Below are 20,782 nucleotides of genomic sequence, written 5' to 3'. Positions count from 1 at the left end.
CGTGTCACTCACAGCAAAAAGTTAAAGTGCACAGGAACAATGTGAACAACCAGAATTAAATCTGCTGCTGCTTGTGTGCCCGAGTATTTTGCGCTACCTTTATAGTGTGAAATGCATCCTCACAAAAAAGACTGATACAACAAGGCATCAGGGGGCATATGTATCAACATCTCCATTTGCGATTCTCAAATAGCGATTTTTTGAGAATCGCTATTTGAGAATTGCAAAACGGGATGTATTTAAAAAATCGCACACATTTTGCGATTTCTTAAAATTCCTTAATTGCGATTAGCAAATTGCGAAATCGCAATTAAGGAATACCTTCCAATTCATTCCTATGGGCCAGGAGGCCCATAGCAATCAATGGGAAGTCCTTCTCAATTTGCGAATCGCTATTTGCTAATCGCAGATTGAGAATATTTTCAAAGGTGCAAGGGTGTCATGATGACACCCTGATGCACCCCTGAAATCAGCATGTGTGCACATATGGCGCACATACATGCCCTAAGGGCATGTATGTGCACCACATGGCACTTTGAAATATGCAAAAAAGTGCATATTTCAAAGAAATCGCAATTTACCACCAACTTGAAGTTGGTGGTAATTTGCGATTTCTTAAGGAGAAATCGCACAACTTGGGTGCGTGTTACATTGCATTTAAGAAATCGCAATTTGCGATTTCTTAAATGCTTACGCAAACTTAAGAAATCCCAAATTTAGCGATTCCTTAAGATTGCGAGGCTGAAATGCCTCATACATCTCCTTTTGCGATTTTGTATTCGCAAATGCTGTTTTTTTGCGATTCGCAGCGTTTGCGAATACAAAATCGTTTGATACATATGCCCCTTAGTTGTAAAATATAGTGCCAAATGCAGACTTTGCATTCCATGCGAGTACGCATAATTTCACATAATTTCCCGAAAATGTTTTAATATTACACAAATGTAAATTTCACAAATTTTGCACACCCCTAGAAAACACCCTGGGTGTTCAGTACAATCCGAAAAGCAGCGCCCAGAACCGCAAATGAATAGTTGCCTCTAAGCCCTCCTCCAGAGACCTATCTGACATTCCTGGCTGGGAGTTAACAACCCTAACCCGCAGAAGACAATGGCTTTGTCTCTGGGTTCAAGGGTGTTGTCAACAACTGGCCATGTATCACAGATTAGCAATATGGGAAGGGGACAGGAATAGTTGTCAGAACAAAGCACAGCCGTAGCACTGCTTCTTTTGACTTGCAGCATTTCACTGAGAAATGTGTTACCATTTTAATGAAGACACCCTCGTTAGATTGCAAGTGGTCTCCCTTCTCAAATTTATAATCCACTAACGCTCACCAAATAAAACCTGTCCATCAAAAGACATGTCTACCAACTGTGTCAAGACATCACCAGAAAATCCACTAGTACTCATTTATAATGCCTTCTTAAAACAACAATGCAACCAGTCTACTTTGCCTAGGCAGCTACACTGTCTAATCATATTTGCATTGCCTGTCTGGAAGCAGCAGTTCCACCTTAAATGAGATCATGAAAGTGCTACTTTTAAGATTATGGCACATGTGCAGTTGCAAACAAACTCATCACACACAAAGTGGTAGTGTGTCTTGCTCAAAGACAGGAAGCATTGAGGACTTCAAAGCTGAACAGGCCCGTACCAAAACTCTTCTTTTAAAAAAACACCTAAATGGTAAACAGACCTATCAAAAAAGTTACTTAACTTCGATAAAGAACTTTCTGTAGATATTCTGTATGACAGCAGATTCATTGTCTGTAGAATATTACCCAGCACCAGACTGGATCTGGAAATGTTTGATAGCAGTGATCACGCGCGCTGCGAGATGGAACTGTGCTGGCTTTGTTCTTCAATGGAGTGGCGAACACAGAAGTGCCAACCTTCTACCCCGACGTGAGTTTCTTGTTTGACACCTAATCTACGCCCTCAGATGCAGAGATTTAAAAACATTTTTGGTAATAGTGTGTAGTTCACTAAAATGGAACGTTTTTAGCTGGCAAAAAGAGACCACTCCACAGAACAGGAAGTTGGAAGGGCAATGACGAATCTACGATTAAAAAGAGCATTACCGCAGGTAAGGAAATTGTTCTTCTGACTGATACTTCTACCTGCAGGTTATTCACCTTTACAATAGACACCAAGCAATTCCTCCCAAAGCGGAAGGGTCTGTGGAGCAGACTTAGACTAAAAACTCTTGCAGAACTGAATGGGTGAAATGCCCGTCCCGCTGGACCTAGGTGTCAAAGCAGTAGTGCTTTGTGAATGTATACACTGATGCCCAAGTTGCAGCCTGACCAAAGTCAAAGACAGGTGGTCTGCATGCCAATGCAGCAGTGGCAGCCTTGACCCTAGAGGAATGGGCTCTCAGGACTTCCAGAGGCTTCTTTTCAGGCATTGCGTAGCAGATCTTAATGCACAGGACTATCCAGTTTAACAGAGTCCTTGGCTGCACAGCCTTCCCTTTCTTCACCCTGAAGAACCCAACTACAATACAGAGGACGGAAGGCATACAGGACTCCCATGTTCCAATCCAGCTGGAATGCAGTTCCTTAGCAAGAGTTTTCACAGGAACTTCAATGCACAAAAGATTTGTCACTGCGATTCTCAACAGTAGCAAAATGAGTTAGCCAGGATTCCCACCCACTGTTGGAAAATGCCCTGTGCCACTTTTGTATGCAGACGCCATTTGGATCCCCCAGGCATAGCAAGCTGAGCTTGTCCGCAAGCCAATCAAGGATTCTGCCAGGTGGTTCACGATCAGTGAAATTCCCTGATACTCTAGCGCACTCCAGAGGTGCAGAGTTTCCTAGCACAGATCTCAGGAACCAATTCCAAGCTCATACTGGCAGTGGTATTGTTCTTAGCACATGACCCAGGACCCCCATTCGTTGCTCTTTGCTGCAGTTCCACATGGCACTGGTATTGTCTGTGAAAACCTGCACCAGCCTCCCCTTGATGGATGGCAGGAAGGCCTTCAGTGACAGATGAATGGCCCACAACAAACTGATATTGAGCTGGGTTTCTGCTGGAGTCCTGAGTCCTTTGATCTCCACCTCCCCAGATGATCTCCACAACCCAGCAGTGATGCAACCATTACCATCATCAGCTCTGGGTGGGCAAGGGAGAGGGGTCTACTACTGGTTCAATTGAGGGTGAGCAGCCACAACTACAGACTGCGTGCAGTCTCCGCTGAAACCTGAGTGGCAACTGAAAGGTTTCCTGGGTGCTGGGCCCAATCGGACTTGGCATATGCAGAGCCTGCATATGCCATTTGGGGTAGTCGACAAGCTGGATGAAAGAGGCTAATGGGTCAAGAAACCTCAGAGCTGCTCTCCCTCAAACCTAGGACCAAAGTTGAAACATCGAGATCATACCGGAAAGTCCTGGACTCGTTGCAATGGAGGGAAGGCCCTGAAGAGCACTGTGTCAAAGACAGCTCAAATAAAGGAAGCCTCTGCGAAGGAGTAAGGTGTGACTTTGGCTCATTGAAAGAGAACACTAACGATGTAAGGAGGTTCACCACTATCTAGAAATGGTCCATGACTGACTGTGACCAGCCAGCTTTCAACATCCAGTCATCGAGGTAGGGAAAAACTGGTATCTCCAACCTCCAAAGATGGGTGGCAACCACCACAATAATTTTTGTTAATACCCAAGGGGCACTGGTGAGGCCAAAAGGCAGCATGGAAAAATGGAAATGCTCTTGTCCTATCTTTAACTGCAGGTAATGTTTGTGTAGCTGCATAATGGTATATGAAAATACGCGTTCAAGACCACCACCCAGTCACTCACATCAAGTGGCACCTTCCCACCTTCGTGATTTCTCTTTTGACAGAGAAAGGGGGTGGAGTTGAGTCCCATTTCACTTTCTTTTTTTTTTTTTTTTTTTTTTTTTTTGAAACCGTTTATTGCAATCTCAAAATATACAGGTACGGGCCTACAACCTTCCGGCCGGCCGCTAAGATGACAGAAATAAATGACATATATACAATAAGGCACTTGGCGTTACAGAGACGCTAAAGCAGGAGGTATCAGCAACGTGGGCCACATGACTCTGAGCCCACAATACGGTTTCGTTTTATACAACACAACAACATAAAACCACACCCGCAAGGCAACCCGAGAGCGAAAATGACAACATACGCTCCTCAGATGGGGGGACCCCAACCATACACTAAAATCGAAGGAGGGGAAGAGGAATAGGTCTGGGACTGGGAAAAACTCTGTGCCCGGGATTGAGGGAGGGGGTCATCTAGGGGGACGGAGCTGGTGAAGCGGGAGGCAACAATGGCGGCTCGCAAATACCCCCGCGGTAGGCGTTCCAGGGGCCCCACACCTTCAGCCACGCCCCAGGCTTACCCCGCGCCACATACACCACCTTCTCTCGGAACATGCACCAATCCATGTGTTCTTTCCAGGCCGACACTGCCGGGGGCCTCTGGGATCCCCACAGTTGAGCGATGTCACGTTTAGCAATCATATAACCCAGCGTCACCCATCGCGTCTGCGGAACCGAGTAGTCGGTCGGTTCCCACACATTCAGCAGGCATCTCCTCGCTTCAGGCACCAGCACGACATGCGTAACCGCTCGCAGGACCTCATGCACACCACGCCAGAATCGCTCCACCCTCGGACATTCCCACAGAATATGTAAAAAGGTCGCCAATGCACCGCACCCACGCTTACACAGTCCATCCTCGGCATAGCCCATACGCAGAAGCCCTGGCCCCGTCACGTACACCCGGTGAAGTATCTTAAGCTGGACGAAGCGAAGGCGAGCCGGGATGGCCACCTCCTTCGGGGAGGCCACCGCGGAAATCCAGTCCTCGTCGTCCAGCTCCAACCCATCGGCAACCCAAGCCTCGCGGAGCCCAGTCAGTAAGCCCGAGCGGTCATTAATCAACTTCTTGTAGATGAGGGAGATCGTGCTGTCCGGAACGTGGCCATCTAGCACTCTATCCTCCAGTGGGGAGGACTCCGGAATGGCGGCCACGTCTGGGAAGACAGAGCCCAGTGCGTGACGGACCTGCAGATATCGAAAGTATTCACTGCCCTGCAGCTGAAACTCCGCCTGCAGTGTCTCGAAAGTTTTGAATCCTCCCCTCGTCCAGAGGTCCCCCACTGTACTAATGCCTATCGTGTCCCACCTATCGAAGCCCTTCGAGGTCCATAGGGAGCCCAACCTCTCAGACGCATACAACGGTGACGCCCGGGTCAAACGGTCCTTCCATCCCATAGCTGCATTGGCCGCGTGCCATACTCGCACCATGACACGCGTGGGTCCCGTCAGGCGGGAGTCGGGCACGCTAGTGTAGAGCGCTCGATTGTAATCGCCACCGGGCAGGAGCATCTTGTCCATTTCAAATGCCGGGTTTAAGGCGGACCCGTAGAGGCCGTGATTAATTGCAGCTAATTGGGAGGCCCAGTAATACCGCTTAATATCCGGGAGGGCAATCCCTCCGTCATACCACGGGAGCGTCAACTTTGCCAGGGCTATACGCGGCCTCCCGTCCCAGAACAGGCGGCGCTGCAAACTCTCCACCTCACGGAAGTAACGCGCCGGGACCAGGTCCATCGAGTTCTGGAGGGCGTACAGAAAGCGCGGTAACGACATCATCTTGAACAATGCCGCCCGGCCGAGCGGCGAAAGCGGCAAGCGCCGCCAGCGCGCGACGTCCTCCTTCAAGCGCTGGAGGGGGGGAAGCAAATTCCGCTCGTAGCGGGCCACTGGGTCCAGCGTAATATAAACGCCCAGGTAACGAAACCCCTGCGAGGCAATCTGGATCGAGCAGCCCCGCGGGAGAACAGGAGCCTCCCCGGAAAGCACATAGACACAGGATTTAGCCCAGTTGATGACAAGACCTGAGTTACGGCCGAAGGAGCGCAGAACATCGACCAGGACAATCAGTGATTTACGCGGGGAGGCTAAGTACAACAGGATGTCGTCGGCGTAGAGGGACACGCGGTCCTCATACTCAGGGGTCCAACGGAGACCACGGATAGAGGGGTGCCACCGCAGCCACTCCGCCAGGGGTTCCAAGGCCAGTGCAAACAGGAGCGGCGACAGGGGGCAACCCTGTCGCGTGCCCCGTCCCAGCACGAATGGGGCCGAGACTCGACCATTCACCACCACCTGCACCAATGGGTCAGAGTACAACAATTTGACCCAGCTGATGAATCCCGGGCCAAATCCAAATTTCGCCAACATCGCCCAGATGTACGGCCACTCGAGCGTGTCAAACGCCATGGTGGCGTCCAAGGACGCCAAGATGGCCGGCTCCCGCACGAATGGAACACGCGCGAGCACCCCGTACAAGCGCCGCAGGTTAAGGGCCGTGTTGCGATGGGGAATAAAGCCGGACTGGTCTTGGTGGACCAGATCGCCCACCACGCCGACCAGCCGGTTGGCAAGCACCTTGGCGAGGATTTTAGGCTCCGCATTCAAGAGCGAGATCGGCCGATAGGATGTAACCCGGTCTCGCGGTCTCCCCTCCTTGTGGATAACCACGATGGTAGCTAGACGCTGGTCCGGCGGGAGGGAGCCCCGCGAGTGGGCCGCAAGGAACATCGCGCGGAGGTGAGGTGCCAGTACATCCGGTCGCAGCTTGTACAATTCGATAGGAAGGCCGTTCGGGCCCATGGCCTTGCCCGAGGCGACCGAGCGTATGGCGAGGGCGATTTCATCCGAGGTGGGAGCGGCATCCAACGAATCCCTGTCCTCCACTGAAAGCGAGGGCAGCGCGATGTCCCGCAGCAGGGCATGGGAATCCTCCTCCGAGCAGGGAGAGACCGGAGAATATACCTCGCGGAAATAATCCGCGAAGCAAGAAACAATGCCTTCCGGCTCAGTAATTCGTACACCATCCATCCTCTCAATCAGCGGGACCACACGACTAGCTCTCTCCTTCTTATCCAACCACGCAATCAGTTTGCCAGCCTTATCACCCACATCGTACAGTCGCCCCTGTTGCTCTCTGCTAAGGCCCCTGGCCGCCTCCGTGACGAGGGCCCTATAGGCCGCCTGTTTAAGGTGTAGAACATGCAGCGCCGCGTCAGTCACCCCACTCCCCAGGCCACCCTCCAATTCAGTAATTTCGGCCTCCACCCGGGTCACCTCCTCCTGTGCGCGTCTGCGGGCATGGGAGATAAAGGAGAGGGCCTCCCCTCTGAGAACTGTTTTAAAAGCTTCCCACAGGGAGATAGCCGACGGAACGGACCCCACATTCTCCTCAAAATACCGTTGCAATGATTTAATCAGGTCAGCACGAATAGTGGGGTCACGCAGGTACCAAGCATTGACTGGGGCTACCCTGCCCTCTCCCCTCGGGAAGACACCCAAGTGCAGTAGGAGCGGGGAATGATCCGAAATACCCCGCGCCAGATGGCGCACCTCTCCCACCCTCCCAGCATAAGCCGCAGGGACAAGGACATAATCAAGCCGCGAGAGGCTACCATGGGAACCCGAATGGAAGGTGTACTGCAGCTGGGTGGGATGCTTTAAACGCCAGCAGTCCACCAATCCCAGTGTGTCTAAAAGGCCCGCTAACCACGCCTGTGCCCGGGGGAGGTCCCTAGGGGGATGACGATCCATAGTCCCAGAAGCCACCGCATTGAAATCCCCCCCAACCACCAGAAGCCCCCCGGGAGGTCAAGGAGGAGGCGCCCCAGATCTGCAAAGGTGGTGGACTGTAGCCCCGGTGGGACGTACACAGAGACAAAGACAACTACCTTGCCCTCCATCCTCCCCACCAAGACAGTGTAGCGTCCCCTCTCATCATGGCGCACCTCGTCTATTTCCAACGGGAGCGAGTTCTTCACCATGATGCCCACCCCCCGTGAGCCCGACGTGAAGCCCGAGTGGGCCACCAAGCGATAGCCACGCCGATTCATGGCACAAAAGGAATTACCAATAAGGTGTGTCTCCTGCAGAAAGACCACATCAGGCGAAATCCGTTTCAGATACTGCAGGACCACACCCCGCTTGATCCTATCACCCAGTCCGTTAACATTCCAGGACAACAATGTCAAATCCCTACCCCCCATCACATAACGAAGCCATCAATTGTCCCCCCCAGAGCATCTCAAAAACAACAATACAATAACGGGTTTGCCTTGCGGTAAAAACGAACCACACCCCACCCCAACCCACCCAACCCAACAGAACTCCCCCCACCCTGCACCCCTGCATGAGCCCAAACAGCCCCCCCAAAGTGCAGTGTGCCTGTCGCCCCATAGATAAGAAAACTAACTAGTCCCCCAGAGGAGGAGGGAGATCCCCCAAGAGACCCCACACGACCTCCACAGGAGGGGAACTTACCCTAACAGTCAATAGTGACAACAACGCAGTCCAGAGCAAGGCCTACCATTAGTCCCTCAGTCCTGATCCGGCGGGCCCTCCCCACCAACCGCACCCCCCCCACCCCCCCGGCCCCGATCTCCGGGCAAAGTGTCTAGCCAGTCCCCGGCCACCTCGGGTCGATCAAAAAAGTGCGTGTGGCCATCCACCTCCACTCTCAGCTTAGCTGGAAAAAGCATCGCATATTTGAGATTCAGGTCCCTTAGGCGACGTTTAACACCAAGAAAGCTCAGCCTCTGCTTTTGGACTGCCGGAGTGAAGTCAGGATAGAAATTGATGTCCATATTGTCAAGTTTGACCGGCCCTTGTAGCCTGGAAGTCTGTAGGATAGCGTCTCTATCCCGAAAATTGAAGATCCGGGCGATGAGAGGCCTCGGAGGGGCTCCAACCTTAGGCCTACCCCCGGGGACCCTGTGGGCACGCTCCACCGCAAAGAATTTACTCAGCCCCCGAGGCTGGAGATGGGTGAGAACCAGGTCCTCAACAAATAGATCCGCCGCCTCCGCCTCGCGTCCCTCCGGCACCCCGATAATGCGAACGTTGTTCCTCCGGGCCCGACCCTCGGAATCCTCCAGCCGACGATTCATCAGGGCGCTCGCCTGGCCAAGCCTGCGCACCTCCTGTTGGAGGGCCGCCACGTCCGTTGTGAGGCCCGTGGTAGAGTGGGCCAAAGAGTCGACCCGGTCGTTGGTTTTAGACAAATCAGCCCTCACGAGGCCCACGTCCACGAGGACCGAGTCAATCTTCTGGGCCAGAGTGTCGAAGCGCTGGTCCACCGAGGCCTTCATCTCGGCGATGGCGCCCATGATGTCTCGGAGGGTCAGGTCCGTGGGCAGAGCGGAAGCATCAGTCGGGCCCGTAGGGGACCTACGCGGCGCCTCTGGGGATCCCTTCCGGAGGGTGTAGCGGTCCATACTGTTGGATTGCTGGGCCGCGCCACGGCGGGTCGATTTTATCTTAGCCCGATCGCCATCTTGTTTTGTGGACATGGTTTCGATCCCCAAGACGAGTCAGTCTCCTCAAGAAAAGGGGGGGGCCGACAATCCAGTTCAAGGGGTCCAGGGGGGAGCGACCACCGCTCCGCAGGACGGACCGCAGCTGGCGGACCGGCAGGGCACCCCAGCGAGACCACACCACCGCACACCGCCCCGCAACCCAACCTCGCCTGGCAGCAAGGAGGGCGCAAAAGCGAAAGTGAAAGTGCAGGGTACGCGAGTCACCCAGCCTTGCCCGCCGCTGTTGTTCACTTTGTGTCCGGATCGCCCCACAACTCCAGTACGGGGGGCCCGTGTGGAGAAGGCCGCAAACCTCAATCGATACTCCTGCCGGTGTCCGAGGTCCGATTTAAAAACGGAAAACGGGCGTCATCTCTGCTCGGGCTCACAAATACAGTCCCCTCATCTGGGACAGGATTCTGTCAGGATTTATGCAGGAGGTCGCGGAGGTCCTCGGGAGCCTCGCACCTACGCGGCCATCTTGGTTGCGCGCTAGGCTCCTCCTCCCCCATTTCACTTTCTTATGTTTCCTTTTGGACATCAACTTCAACTTACTGGTGCACTTTGACCATGAAGAAGATTTTTCACAGGGGCAGCTTCAAGAGTGGGTCAGCGCACTCGACTTGGAGCGAGAGCAAGACTTGCAAAATGCCCATGACCCCTTCCTGTGTTCTGCAATGTATAGCTTTGCTTCACTGTCCTATTGGCTGTGTTTATATGTAACTAAGATTGTGTTGGAGCACCAACTTGAAAATAATTTGAAAGAATAAAAGAATCTTTTTGGAAGAAATTTCTTGGACTTCAGAAAATAATTTCTTTGGACTACAATAATTTATTGTTGACAGAGTACTTGCCCACTCCTTCCATACATTGATATATTATTTGTTCCAGAGTGTTTTTTTTACGGTGGAATATATACGTTCAGTATTATTGTATCAATTTTATATTCTTCAGTGCACACATATTGGACCCTCATCGTTTTGGATGTTAGATTCATATATTTTATATATATACCTGGTGTGGATATCTTTCATTTAGGAACTCAAGAGATTATAGACTGGTAAAACAAGCTGCTTTACATTCCTTCAAGACTTAGCCTGAAGGCTGCTCTCCATAGCTACCACTAGGATAGCTTTCAATAAAAGTTGTCTTTAACCTATAACCAATAAGGGGGTTTTTGGACTGATACAAGGTGCCCACTATAACTAGTGGACAGCATATATCAGGCCAACTTCTCACACTGGCCATTAAGTATTCATCCTTCATTGACAACCTGGGATGCCTGTGTGGCACCAGGACTAGGTCAGTATATTAACATTAATCTTATAAACTCCCTTCAATTGGGGTTTTGCGCCATTAACACACAGTTGATCTTTAGCTTCTAGGTTGCTCCCATTCGTCCCGAAGAAGACTCACAGCAGAGGTTTAAGTCACCCTCTACGCACTAGTCAAGCAGAAACGTCGACGCTCCCCACCCACCCAGGGCCTGTACTGCATTCCATCCCTACCGTCTGATGTTGCATTTATGTATCTAAAAGAAACTGCAAAATATGTTGTAAATAATTTTCTTAGGACAGGCCAATTTACACTGGTCTCTTTACCAGTTTGTTGTCAAAGATATTGGAAAATGTGTGAATTCTAAAACTAGTGGCTTCCACCTCTCCCTATTCATCACGAGCACACCCCTCCCTCACTCTCTTCTTGATAAACCTTTTTATCGTCCTAATGTCAAATAATTTTTAGTAAACTTAAGTATATGAAATAAAATATACTGAACTAAAGAAATATTTGGCGCTTCTTTTGATTTACATTAACTGTATGTTTTGAATTATCCAAACCTTTGCTTTCAGGATATGTAGTTGCATTCCAAATTGTATTGATTACTAGTGATTGCTTGATATAGCAACACATGTATGATAAATCGCAATTTGTTTTTCTTTGTTGGGGGTGGCAATTTTGCAGCATATCTGTAATATCAGGCCCCATTAACAAAAGCGGCCGAAACCTGCCCTGGCAAAAACATTGAACTGTAGAAGTGCATTGCGCTTTGACTGGGTCTATGCTATCTAGTTGTGTAGTGTGTACGTTTTCTGTCAACATTAGTTAAAAGAACTATCCATGTTTTCACCCACTGATGAAAAACTGGACTGAAAATTTTGTTGCAGAATGATTCATTTGGGCCTTTCTATATGTATGTACTTACGCTGTCAACTAGTTTAATATGTAGGAAATTGACTGCTATAGCTAATCTTTTTAACATCGCCCATAAATTCCAAAGATGCTCCCAACATTTCACCATCCACTACCTCACAAGACCACATCTTATCACATCTGACAACCCACAATCTGCAGTTACCCAATGTACCACACATTAGTACACAACTCCATATATACACCTCACAACACCATACTACAGTACACCTACCAAAGTAGCTCACACATTACACAATACAAATCTTAATATGTCAATACACCATGTCCTATAACTTAACTCTCTTAAAACACCAAATCCTACAACATATCACACCGTATCCTGATACACAAAAAGCCTCGAAACACCAAATCTCAAAGCTGCACACCATACGAGTTTAATTGGAATACTTTGTTGACTCCACAGGATATCTTATAGTTTCTTATGGTTTTGTATTAATTGGTGGTACAATATGAGACACTGAATTATACTGTGTTTAATATAATGCTACCAGGGCTCATAATATGTGCTCCTGTTTTGTTGTGCTATAACCTAGTATAATAAATATGCAAAAATATGAATTGTCACAACAAAAGCATAGTTATTGTGAAAGGCCTATACTAAAGCCAACAAGCCTTTAAGGATGGATTGTTATTACGCTGGGTTAAAGCCAGTTATACTGTTAAATAGATTTTCACTAATTGCTGTAGTATGAGCAGGCTTGAGTTACTCCGAGCTTCCCAGACTCAAAGTTAGGGTTCCAGAATACGAAATGAATGCTGCACTGTATAAAAACTTATATCGCAACAGAATAATTTAATGGCACAAAAATATAGAAAACATATGGGTCTTGTGCTGTCACCATATTTAGCAAACACTAATATACGTTCTATGTCAATATGTTAGACATAAGGCTTAATTTATAAGGCTGCAATCTTAATGTATTGTCTGTTTTTTGTGTGGCTGTGTTTCAACATGTCATGCACACAGTAACGCTGAGCAGCGGGGAAAATGCAGCATGCTCCATAAACCGATGTGCTGCCTAAGTATCAGATGTGAAAAATGTCATCTCAACCTACAGTATAAACACATGCGACAGAGAGCCATTTGTTATCACTCACTAAGTTTTGCCAGTTACTGCACCTTCATTTACTTTTAATATATTGCAATGATTTCTTATCAAGGGAATGGGCCGTTTTATGAAACAAATATAATTGTACATATAGTAAAACCTGAAAACTTGAGTCCTGAATAATTTGAGGATTTGAGAACGGCAATCACTAGACAACGGATATGAACTCAGAAGAATATTTTAAAGTAATTTACCTTGATTGCCACGTCTTCGAAAATAGCTATTTTACCATCTGCTGTCCCAACCAGAACAAATTTCTTCTTTTTGCTAAAAGACAGAAGTGAAACCCACACCAGTCAGAAATTTTGAGATCAAATTAGTGTTTGAGAAAAAACAGAACTTACTACAACTGACTTAGCTTCACTTTTTTCTCTAAAAGTCAAATGCCTGCAAAAGACAAAAAAAGAATTCGACGCAAAGTTGCCTTACATACACTGGTAGGAAACAATTTGTGCACAATTGTTCATCCGGCTCTCAACGTTAAACAGAGTGCATAAATCAATGAGAGGCGCTTGGATTTTTTAAATTTTTTATGAGGTCCCCAAGTGATTCACCTTAACATAAACGTGTTAGCAGATGTGGTTAGGTGTACGGAATGGAGTATTCATTAATACATGCTGATGCGTTACTCTTTATTTTTTTTGCATCTAAGCATAATGCATTTGGTTCTACAGCGTTTGCATGAAAACACTGTGCTCGGGTAACCAACGGATACAATAATACTCATCACCCGGTATCGTTGTTCTGGTGTACATCTAGCAAAGCAACACCCCTATCAATGGAAAGGCCTTGTCGGGTCTAAAAATCGTGTAGGCACACCTCATTGTCAAATTCTCAAACCGTTTAATACAGAAAAAGTAATGCTCTGCGACAAACGAAAAGCATCTACAATGTTATGTGGCTATTGATTTTCCTTTGAGTTTAGGAGAGTGGCGATATACACTGCCCCAGTGAGGACTCTGCCTCGTGACCGTGAGTTGTTAGAACGGCTGCAAAAACTTGGGACTATTAACATGGATGCCTCTTTTAATAGAATAATAGAATTATTTACACATTCTCACACAGATGCCTAGCTGTAAGGGCTTTATATATGCACTCTCCCCTAAACCCTGAAAGAATGAAGAGATGTGAAGAAGAGTGGTTTTAATATTGCTTAAGACAAATGAGTGGCAACATTTACGGGGACTACCACTGACAGGGCCACTTGGGGCTGGTGTAAACGAACAAGTTACTTACCTTTGGTAAAGTTCCTTGTGGTTGATACACAGCAGATAACCGGAGATTCAGCAAAGCCTGCACTTCAACACACCAAAGTATCTAGTCAACAAACTGGAATTATAGTAGCAGTACTATGAGAAGCACCAGCACCCTGCTATGGAAACTTCAAAAACTTCGGAAAAAGAAAACCTACAACCGCACCTTCGCCGCCATAGCACCTAGGATCTGGAACGCCCTGCCCCCGGCTATCAGAATGAACTCTTCAATCCTCTTCTTCAAAAAAGAAGTCAAACTGTGGAGAAGTGTGGCTCAATGGTTAGAGAGGCAGACCCTGATGCAGAGGTCTGGCCCAGACCAGGGTTCAATTCCCGCCTCGGTGGGTCTTGGGCTCAATTTCCCCGGACCCGATAATTCTCGCCTCGGTGCCTATTTTAATCATGGGTCACACTCTGCAACTCTGGGCAATAGCTTGCTTAATCTCCACAACGGCCCCAACAGCGCTAGGATGCCTGGCTTCACCTTGGAGGTGCCCAGGAGTGGGCACTTCACAGGGAAGGGCCAGGAAGGGTTCCACAGCGGTATGTGCACAGCGCCTGAGAGACCCTTACGGGGGTGTGCGGAACACTGTATAAATGCACTACATTTACAAACTACTTCTAATGAACAAAACTCTTCCCTGATCCCAGCTCTGGAGTGAGTTGGATACCAACCAGACTCAGCTCACCTACCAGGATCTGCGCTGAACTCTAAGCGATAACAGCTAACCCATGCCTGAATACCTCCAGACTGACAACATTCACGATCTCCTGTTAGCTACTCATATCTATGTTCCTAGTTCTCACTTTTCTTTAATGTAACATTTGTAAAGCACTCAGAAACCCTCACTGGGTCTAGTTCACGCTATATAAAACTTTACAAATAAAATAAATAAATAAAAATCTCCACAGGTGCAAGTCTGGATGCAGAAAATTTTCTGGAATCCCTCTGTGTGCCCGCAGGTGGTGTCATCGGTCTCCATCGTAACTCAGTCCCTTCTAGGGTCATGACGACATGGAGTCACATACAGATATCACCCTTGCATGTGGAGTGGACAGCAGTTCCTTCCCTTTCTCGCTTTTCGATGTGGAGCCAGAGTTCTGCTCACACTTTTTCACTTCTTTTACTGGGTTTTCCAAACTCTACTGAACAATAGTGTGCCGGAGCGCCCTCCCTCTAAAAGTTTGGAACATGCTGTACTTGTTATATGTCAGTTACAGACCCAAACAACTCTTGCTTTTGATGTCTTAGCACAAAACACAACTCCATGTCCAGCGATAAATGCTCTCTGATGCATCCAAAGGCCACCAGGGTGCAAGAAGCCCGACTTCATGTCGCAGTACCCAAAAAGCAGGGCTGACACCGTTCCAAGTCGAGGAGTAGTTCCTAATACCATTCTAGCTCTCCAGGTTCAGATAAGTCCAGAACACAGTCAAAAGACAAATTCAAATGGAAACACAGGAAGTGCATGGAAGGCTCCTTGCCTGTGTTTCTCTTCTTGGAGAAGTCCCACATTCAGCGCCCGAAGGGGCTAATCCAGTGTCATCATTTGTTATAGACCAAGTTCCAGTCCTGGAGCTAATGCACTTTGAATTTGTCAGGCCATCGTCAACTCTGCTGCAGATTGTAGCCTTCAAGGAGGCCTTGTGGCAACTTTTTCAAAATGGTTCCGGATACCTCAAGCGCACTTTCAGACCCTACGCATCCTTTGGGGCCATCAAATTGCCTTCCACAAGTGGGATCTCCTCCAGGGAACAGACCTCAAAAAGCTTTTCTGCCCTCCGGCGCAGGGCCTGGCTTCAACCCGCTTGCAGGTTAGTTCTGCAGCAGTGTCAAACTCCAGTGGCTACAGATTCTAGATCCAACCGCTAGTAAATTGTTGGATCCAGAGCTGAACTGTCTGAGACCCTCAAAGTGGACTTGTGCAGACTTTGCTCAGCCCTGCCAGTAAGTCACTCCATTGCTGAGCAACATAAGCCTGCATCTGGTGACTCCAGAGAGCCTCATTGTTAAAGCATGCATTAGTAATATCAATCCGGATGCATTTCCAACTACACCATTGGAGACAGGTTCCAAAATGGTTGACTTCGTAGGCAAGAAAGTACTCTCTACGGGAATCTTGGCACGCCAGTCCATAAATGCTTTGTACCTCCTGGCTTGCTATAACCATGTCCTTTAGGACATGGCAAGTGAAATTCTGTCCACCCTATCGAAGGACTTCCAGAACTCTTTAACCCATACTGTTCAAGATGGCCAGGACAAGAGGAAACATATTGAGTTCCGGCCTGAACATTACAGATTGTGTTGCCAAGGCTATGGTGTAATCTGATGTCATGCTTTGATGTGCACAACCGAGCTCCCTAGGGCCATTCAAGCTTCTTTATTGGATATGCACTTTAAGGTGGCCATGCTGTTCTGTGAGAAAGCAGATTGTGCTCTACAGAACATCAAGGACAAAAGAGTTATAGCTCATTCTTTGAGGCTGCTTTCCCCCACTTGCGAGTTCTACCTTCAATGTCACAAATTCTCTGCACACTGAAGGAGCATTGCCTACCACCAGAGGCAATCCTTGCAGCCAGTACAAAAGTCACCCCAATCCTTTTGTGGCTTTATTTGAAGAGGTGGTGGTAAGAGACAAAGTCATCAACATGTGCATCAGTCCTCCACCTCCTCTTTAGCTGCTGTCCCCAAGCCGCTTTTAGTTATTCCAACAGTTGCCATTTGAGAACAGTGTGAGGCAGAATTCAATTCAACATCGTCTTGCTGACTGTTGTGCGACTGCCTTGACGCCGTGTGGCCTTCAGATTGCTCAGTTTGGTTACACGCTCCCTTAATTAGTTACTGTGCCAGCAGGTTTTATGTAAACATTGGCAGATCATGCCTTTATCCTTTGCAGAGATGTTTAGATGTTGCTCCTCAAGGGCGTGATCTAAGTGGTGCCCACGGCTGAGACGTGTATGGGGAGATTTTCCCTATACTTCTTGAGACACAAGATGGATGGGGGACTGACACCGATCTTGGACCACAAACTCTTGAATGCTCTTCTCAGGACAGATAACTTCAAAATGTTGATACTAGCCCAGATTCTGTAGGCCTTGTACCTCAAGTATTGGATGGTGACCCTGAATTTGCCGAATCAGTACTTCCATGTGCCAATCCTGCAGTCCTACAAGGGGTACCTCTACTTTGTGGTGGGGTCAGAACATTTTCAATTCCTCGCCCTGCCCTTCGGCCTTTCCTTGGCAAAATCAGGTGTTCACAAATCTCATGGAAGTAGTCACAGGACACCTTTAAAGGTCAGGATGCATGTATTTCGCAGCTGCTGCAGGTAAGATCGGTGAGGGGGTGGGGCCGGCTGGAGGGGATTTCGAGAGACGACCACAAAGGAAAATTAATTATTTATTTAATTTTCCCCGTGGTTGTCTCTCGAAATGTCCCCTCCACCAGCCGGCCCCACCGCTCTTACCTGTAGTGGGTGCAGCTGGTATTCCTGTACCTTGATTACTGGCTCCTGAAGGCAAGCTTAACTTAGCTAGTCTAGTACTACCTGTTGGTGATGGTTTCTGTAAGAAATTGGGCTACTGGCTGAGGGGTGGGATGGAAGCCTTCTCAAGCAGCAACCATAATTCTTCAAAAGGGGAAGTCACAAGTAAATTCTAAATTAACATGTGCTCAACCCCCGGGTAGCTTGGCACAGACCAGTCAGGTTTAACTCAGAGTCAATGTGTAAAATATTTGTGCAATACTTGAAATAGTAACACAGTGAAAACCCACCAAGAAAGGGGCCCACACCAGATTTAGAAAAATAGAGTAACTTTTGATAAATAAGACAAGACCAAGATGACAAAAATCCAATGAACAGAACTAGAGATGTGCATTTCTAAAGATTTCAGAAAAAATAGTGCCAAAAAGCACAATGTGACGTGTTAATATCTGGTTGCGCCGGACAGGGACAAAGTCACAAGTTCGGGCCGATCACGATGAAGCGCAGTGCGGCTACAGAAACATAGTTAGGCGTGCTGAACAAAGTGCCTTAAATACTGGTTCATGGAGAGTTGCGAAGATCCGCATCAAAGATGTGATGCACAGCTGAAGTGATGCGTTGGTTTCGAGATGCTGCAAGGCTGTGGTGAGAGGTCCTGATTTGTCGTTGAGGATTCTGTTAATGAGGGCTTGTGATGGGAAGCCCACCATTGAGGACGCATCGCACAGTTGGGGCGATGCGTAGTTCTGAAGAGCTACGAGGCTGCGATGTGTATTCCGTCATCGAGGCTGCTGCCAACGAGGGATGCTAGGGCCTGCCCTGGGGATGCACCACGCAGTGGTGGTTCCAAAGTGCTGACGATCTGTGATGCAATGCGGGTCTTTGTGACGGTTTCTGAACCACGCAGCAGTGGCGATGCATCAGTTCTGCTTGGGGTTGTGCTGCGGAGTAGAGGAGATGCGTAGGATCCGCTGGATCCACAAAGGCTGGCAGAGTACCCTAGGCCCACTTCCAAGGCTCCAGGAATGGGGTGGCACCACGTGGCAGGATAGACTCACTGATGGCAGAGTCCAGGAGCAAGGCTGTTAGAAGCCTGTTATGTCCATGAGGCTTAAGATCAGGAGGCCAGCAAACTAGTCCTTGGAGTCACTCTGGGGTTCTGGGTTGAAGAGCTGCAGGTCCAGTCCTTCTCACCCAGTCAAGAGGGCAGCAGGTCAGCACAGCAAGCCAGCAGGTCAGCAAGGCTGTAGTCCAGCAGGGCAGTAGTCCAACAGAGTGGCAGTCCTTCAGCCGTACAGTAGTCCTTCTTTGTTGAAGAGCATTCACATGTTCAGAAGTGTACTAAAGAGTTAATTTCTGAGGTGGGGGAGAATCTTCTAGAGGTTTCCTTAGAAGTCTCCAGGCTTCCTGCCTTCCCTGTTCTGGCTCCAGACTTACTACAGTGGGTATGCAGCACTTGGTGGGGAGGCAGGACACAGCCTATTCAAGTGTAAGTAGGGCTGGGCCCAGCTCCTCCCTCCCAACCTGCCAACGATGCCCTAAGCTGCCTATTGTGTGTGGCTGTCTAAGAGGGAACACTGGCTTGATCCCCTCCCCCTGATGTCACACTCATCCCTGCCTACACGTCACTCTGGTTGAGGCAGCCACGAGGAAAAGAAGGCATACTGCGATTTTCTCTCTCTCAATGGTTTTGCTGAGGGAGCTTCAATCCTACAAGGGAATAAAGTATCTGGCTCACTGGCACACCTCACTACAGCTCATACGGCTTTCTGGGGCCTGTCCAGCTCCTACAGCTTCTACAAATTAAGAGCAGGTGTTCAGGCCCAGTGCAGCCTTTGCTAACTTTCTGTTTTTCCTGTTGCTGCCTCCTGACCACAGCCACTGTGCCCTACCTGCTCGTGGAGACGGGCGGGTACGGGTGTATGGCATGGCGGTGGGCCAGTTGGCTGAAGGCGCCATGCCATATCAAGGAGACAAGTACACTGGCTCAGTGAGAGCTCGATTGTTTGAGCTTTGTGGTATATGTTCAAGCGCAGTTTACAGCTGCTGAGCTTTGCTGGAAGAAAGGAATCCATACTGGGCAATCAGTAGTTAAATTAATTAGATCAAATCAGATCAAACAGGGTAGTGCATGAGTTCAAGGCTCTACCATTGACATCCGCCACCCAACCAACCAGCCGTACTACTGATGAATGTAAAGCGCATTTAAGTGGTTGACATCGTTATTGACATTGGGCACCAGAGTGGTCAGTGGTAATGAGGGAAGTGTCCCAACAGTAGCCGTTTGGTTTAGCACAGCCTAGTCCAGTTACCATTATTGACATCACCACTTCTCCATTTTCTACAGCTTCTCTACAGCTAACTTTGCGTGTGAGTGGGTGTGGGTGAGGGCAGTGGCTGGAAGAACAGGGGGAGCGGTAAGTGGTCACATTTCTGACACTGTGTTAGTCTGGTGCTGTCGAAGCCATTGGTGGTGGCGCAGCACTGTTGCAAAGGTTTCTGGTATATTATTTGTCAAGATTGTTGTAGGCCCTGGGGCAAAGCGGAGAGCATTATTAACTATTATTAACTTTATATGATGAGTGGCATTAGTGAGCCCTGAAAAAAGTTCAAGCGCAAGCTCCTTGGAGAGAGAGTAACCATCCATAAGCTAGCCCGGGGTTCCACTACCATTGATTCATTTTTACTATGTGCTGTGGGGGTCATTGAAAAGGAAATTTTAATGGCAGAGTGATGTCTATCCTTGGAATTTGGGGGTCTAGGAGAATCCTTATTAAACATGCAACCCAGGGAGGTGCCACCTGTGCCATTAAGCCCTACCATGGTTGTTGTGAACCCCAACCAGCAGGCTCCTGTTTCCCAAGAAACCTTAACGCAGACATCCGTCTCTGAGGATGGCCGACCGACAAAGAAACAAATACGAGCCAATCACCTGGGCATAAAGGGGGGTTCAAGATCAACCCAGGCCAACATCAAGACTGTGGGCCCAGCTAGAGCCCCATCGAGTGCTCCTTTCGATGCAGATGTTTTTCTGCCTTCGTCCAATGTGGCTTATCATTTTGCGTTTAGAGGCAAGAAGCTTGTTTCTAAAGTAAATCTGGATCACATTGTGCGCAAAATTCAAGATTTACTCACTGCAAGCCTTTCTCTAATTTTGGACAGACTGGCCAAGCTAGAAGCTTCTGTCTCCCAGCTCTTGTGCCCACCTATTCGCCGGAAAGAGCAAAGTAGATCCTGCAAACCCCCTTTAGGGGATGCCTCCCCCACAATGCCTTGTCTGTCACTCTAGAACTGACCCATGGCTTCCAGCAGTCTGTCTATCCTCCTATAATGCCGTCTGGCAGTCCTACCAGCT

The 20,782-nt window shown here is 48.6% G+C and overlaps 1 protein-coding gene across 1 annotated transcript in view; it reads right to left on the bottom strand.

Moving 5' to 3' along the window:
- Positions 1–20,782, bottom strand: part of LRRK2 (leucine rich repeat kinase 2) — a 1,602,077-nt gene that overhangs the window by 149,433 nt on the left and 1,431,862 nt on the right. Inside the window, exon 46 of the mRNA XM_085654107.1 lies at positions 12,884–12,956. Within this exon, the coding sequence (XP_085510233.1) occupies positions 12,884–12,956 (73 nt within the window). The remainder of the gene's footprint in view (positions 1–12,883; positions 12,957–20,782) is intronic.

Source organism: Triturus cristatus, chromosome 4_1 (assembly GCF_964204655.1).
Source record: "Triturus cristatus chromosome 4_1, aTriCri1.1, whole genome shotgun sequence".
NCBI lineage: Eukaryota > Metazoa > Chordata > Amphibia > Caudata > Salamandridae > Triturus > Triturus cristatus.
This window is presented reverse-complemented; position numbering and strand designations above follow the sequence as displayed.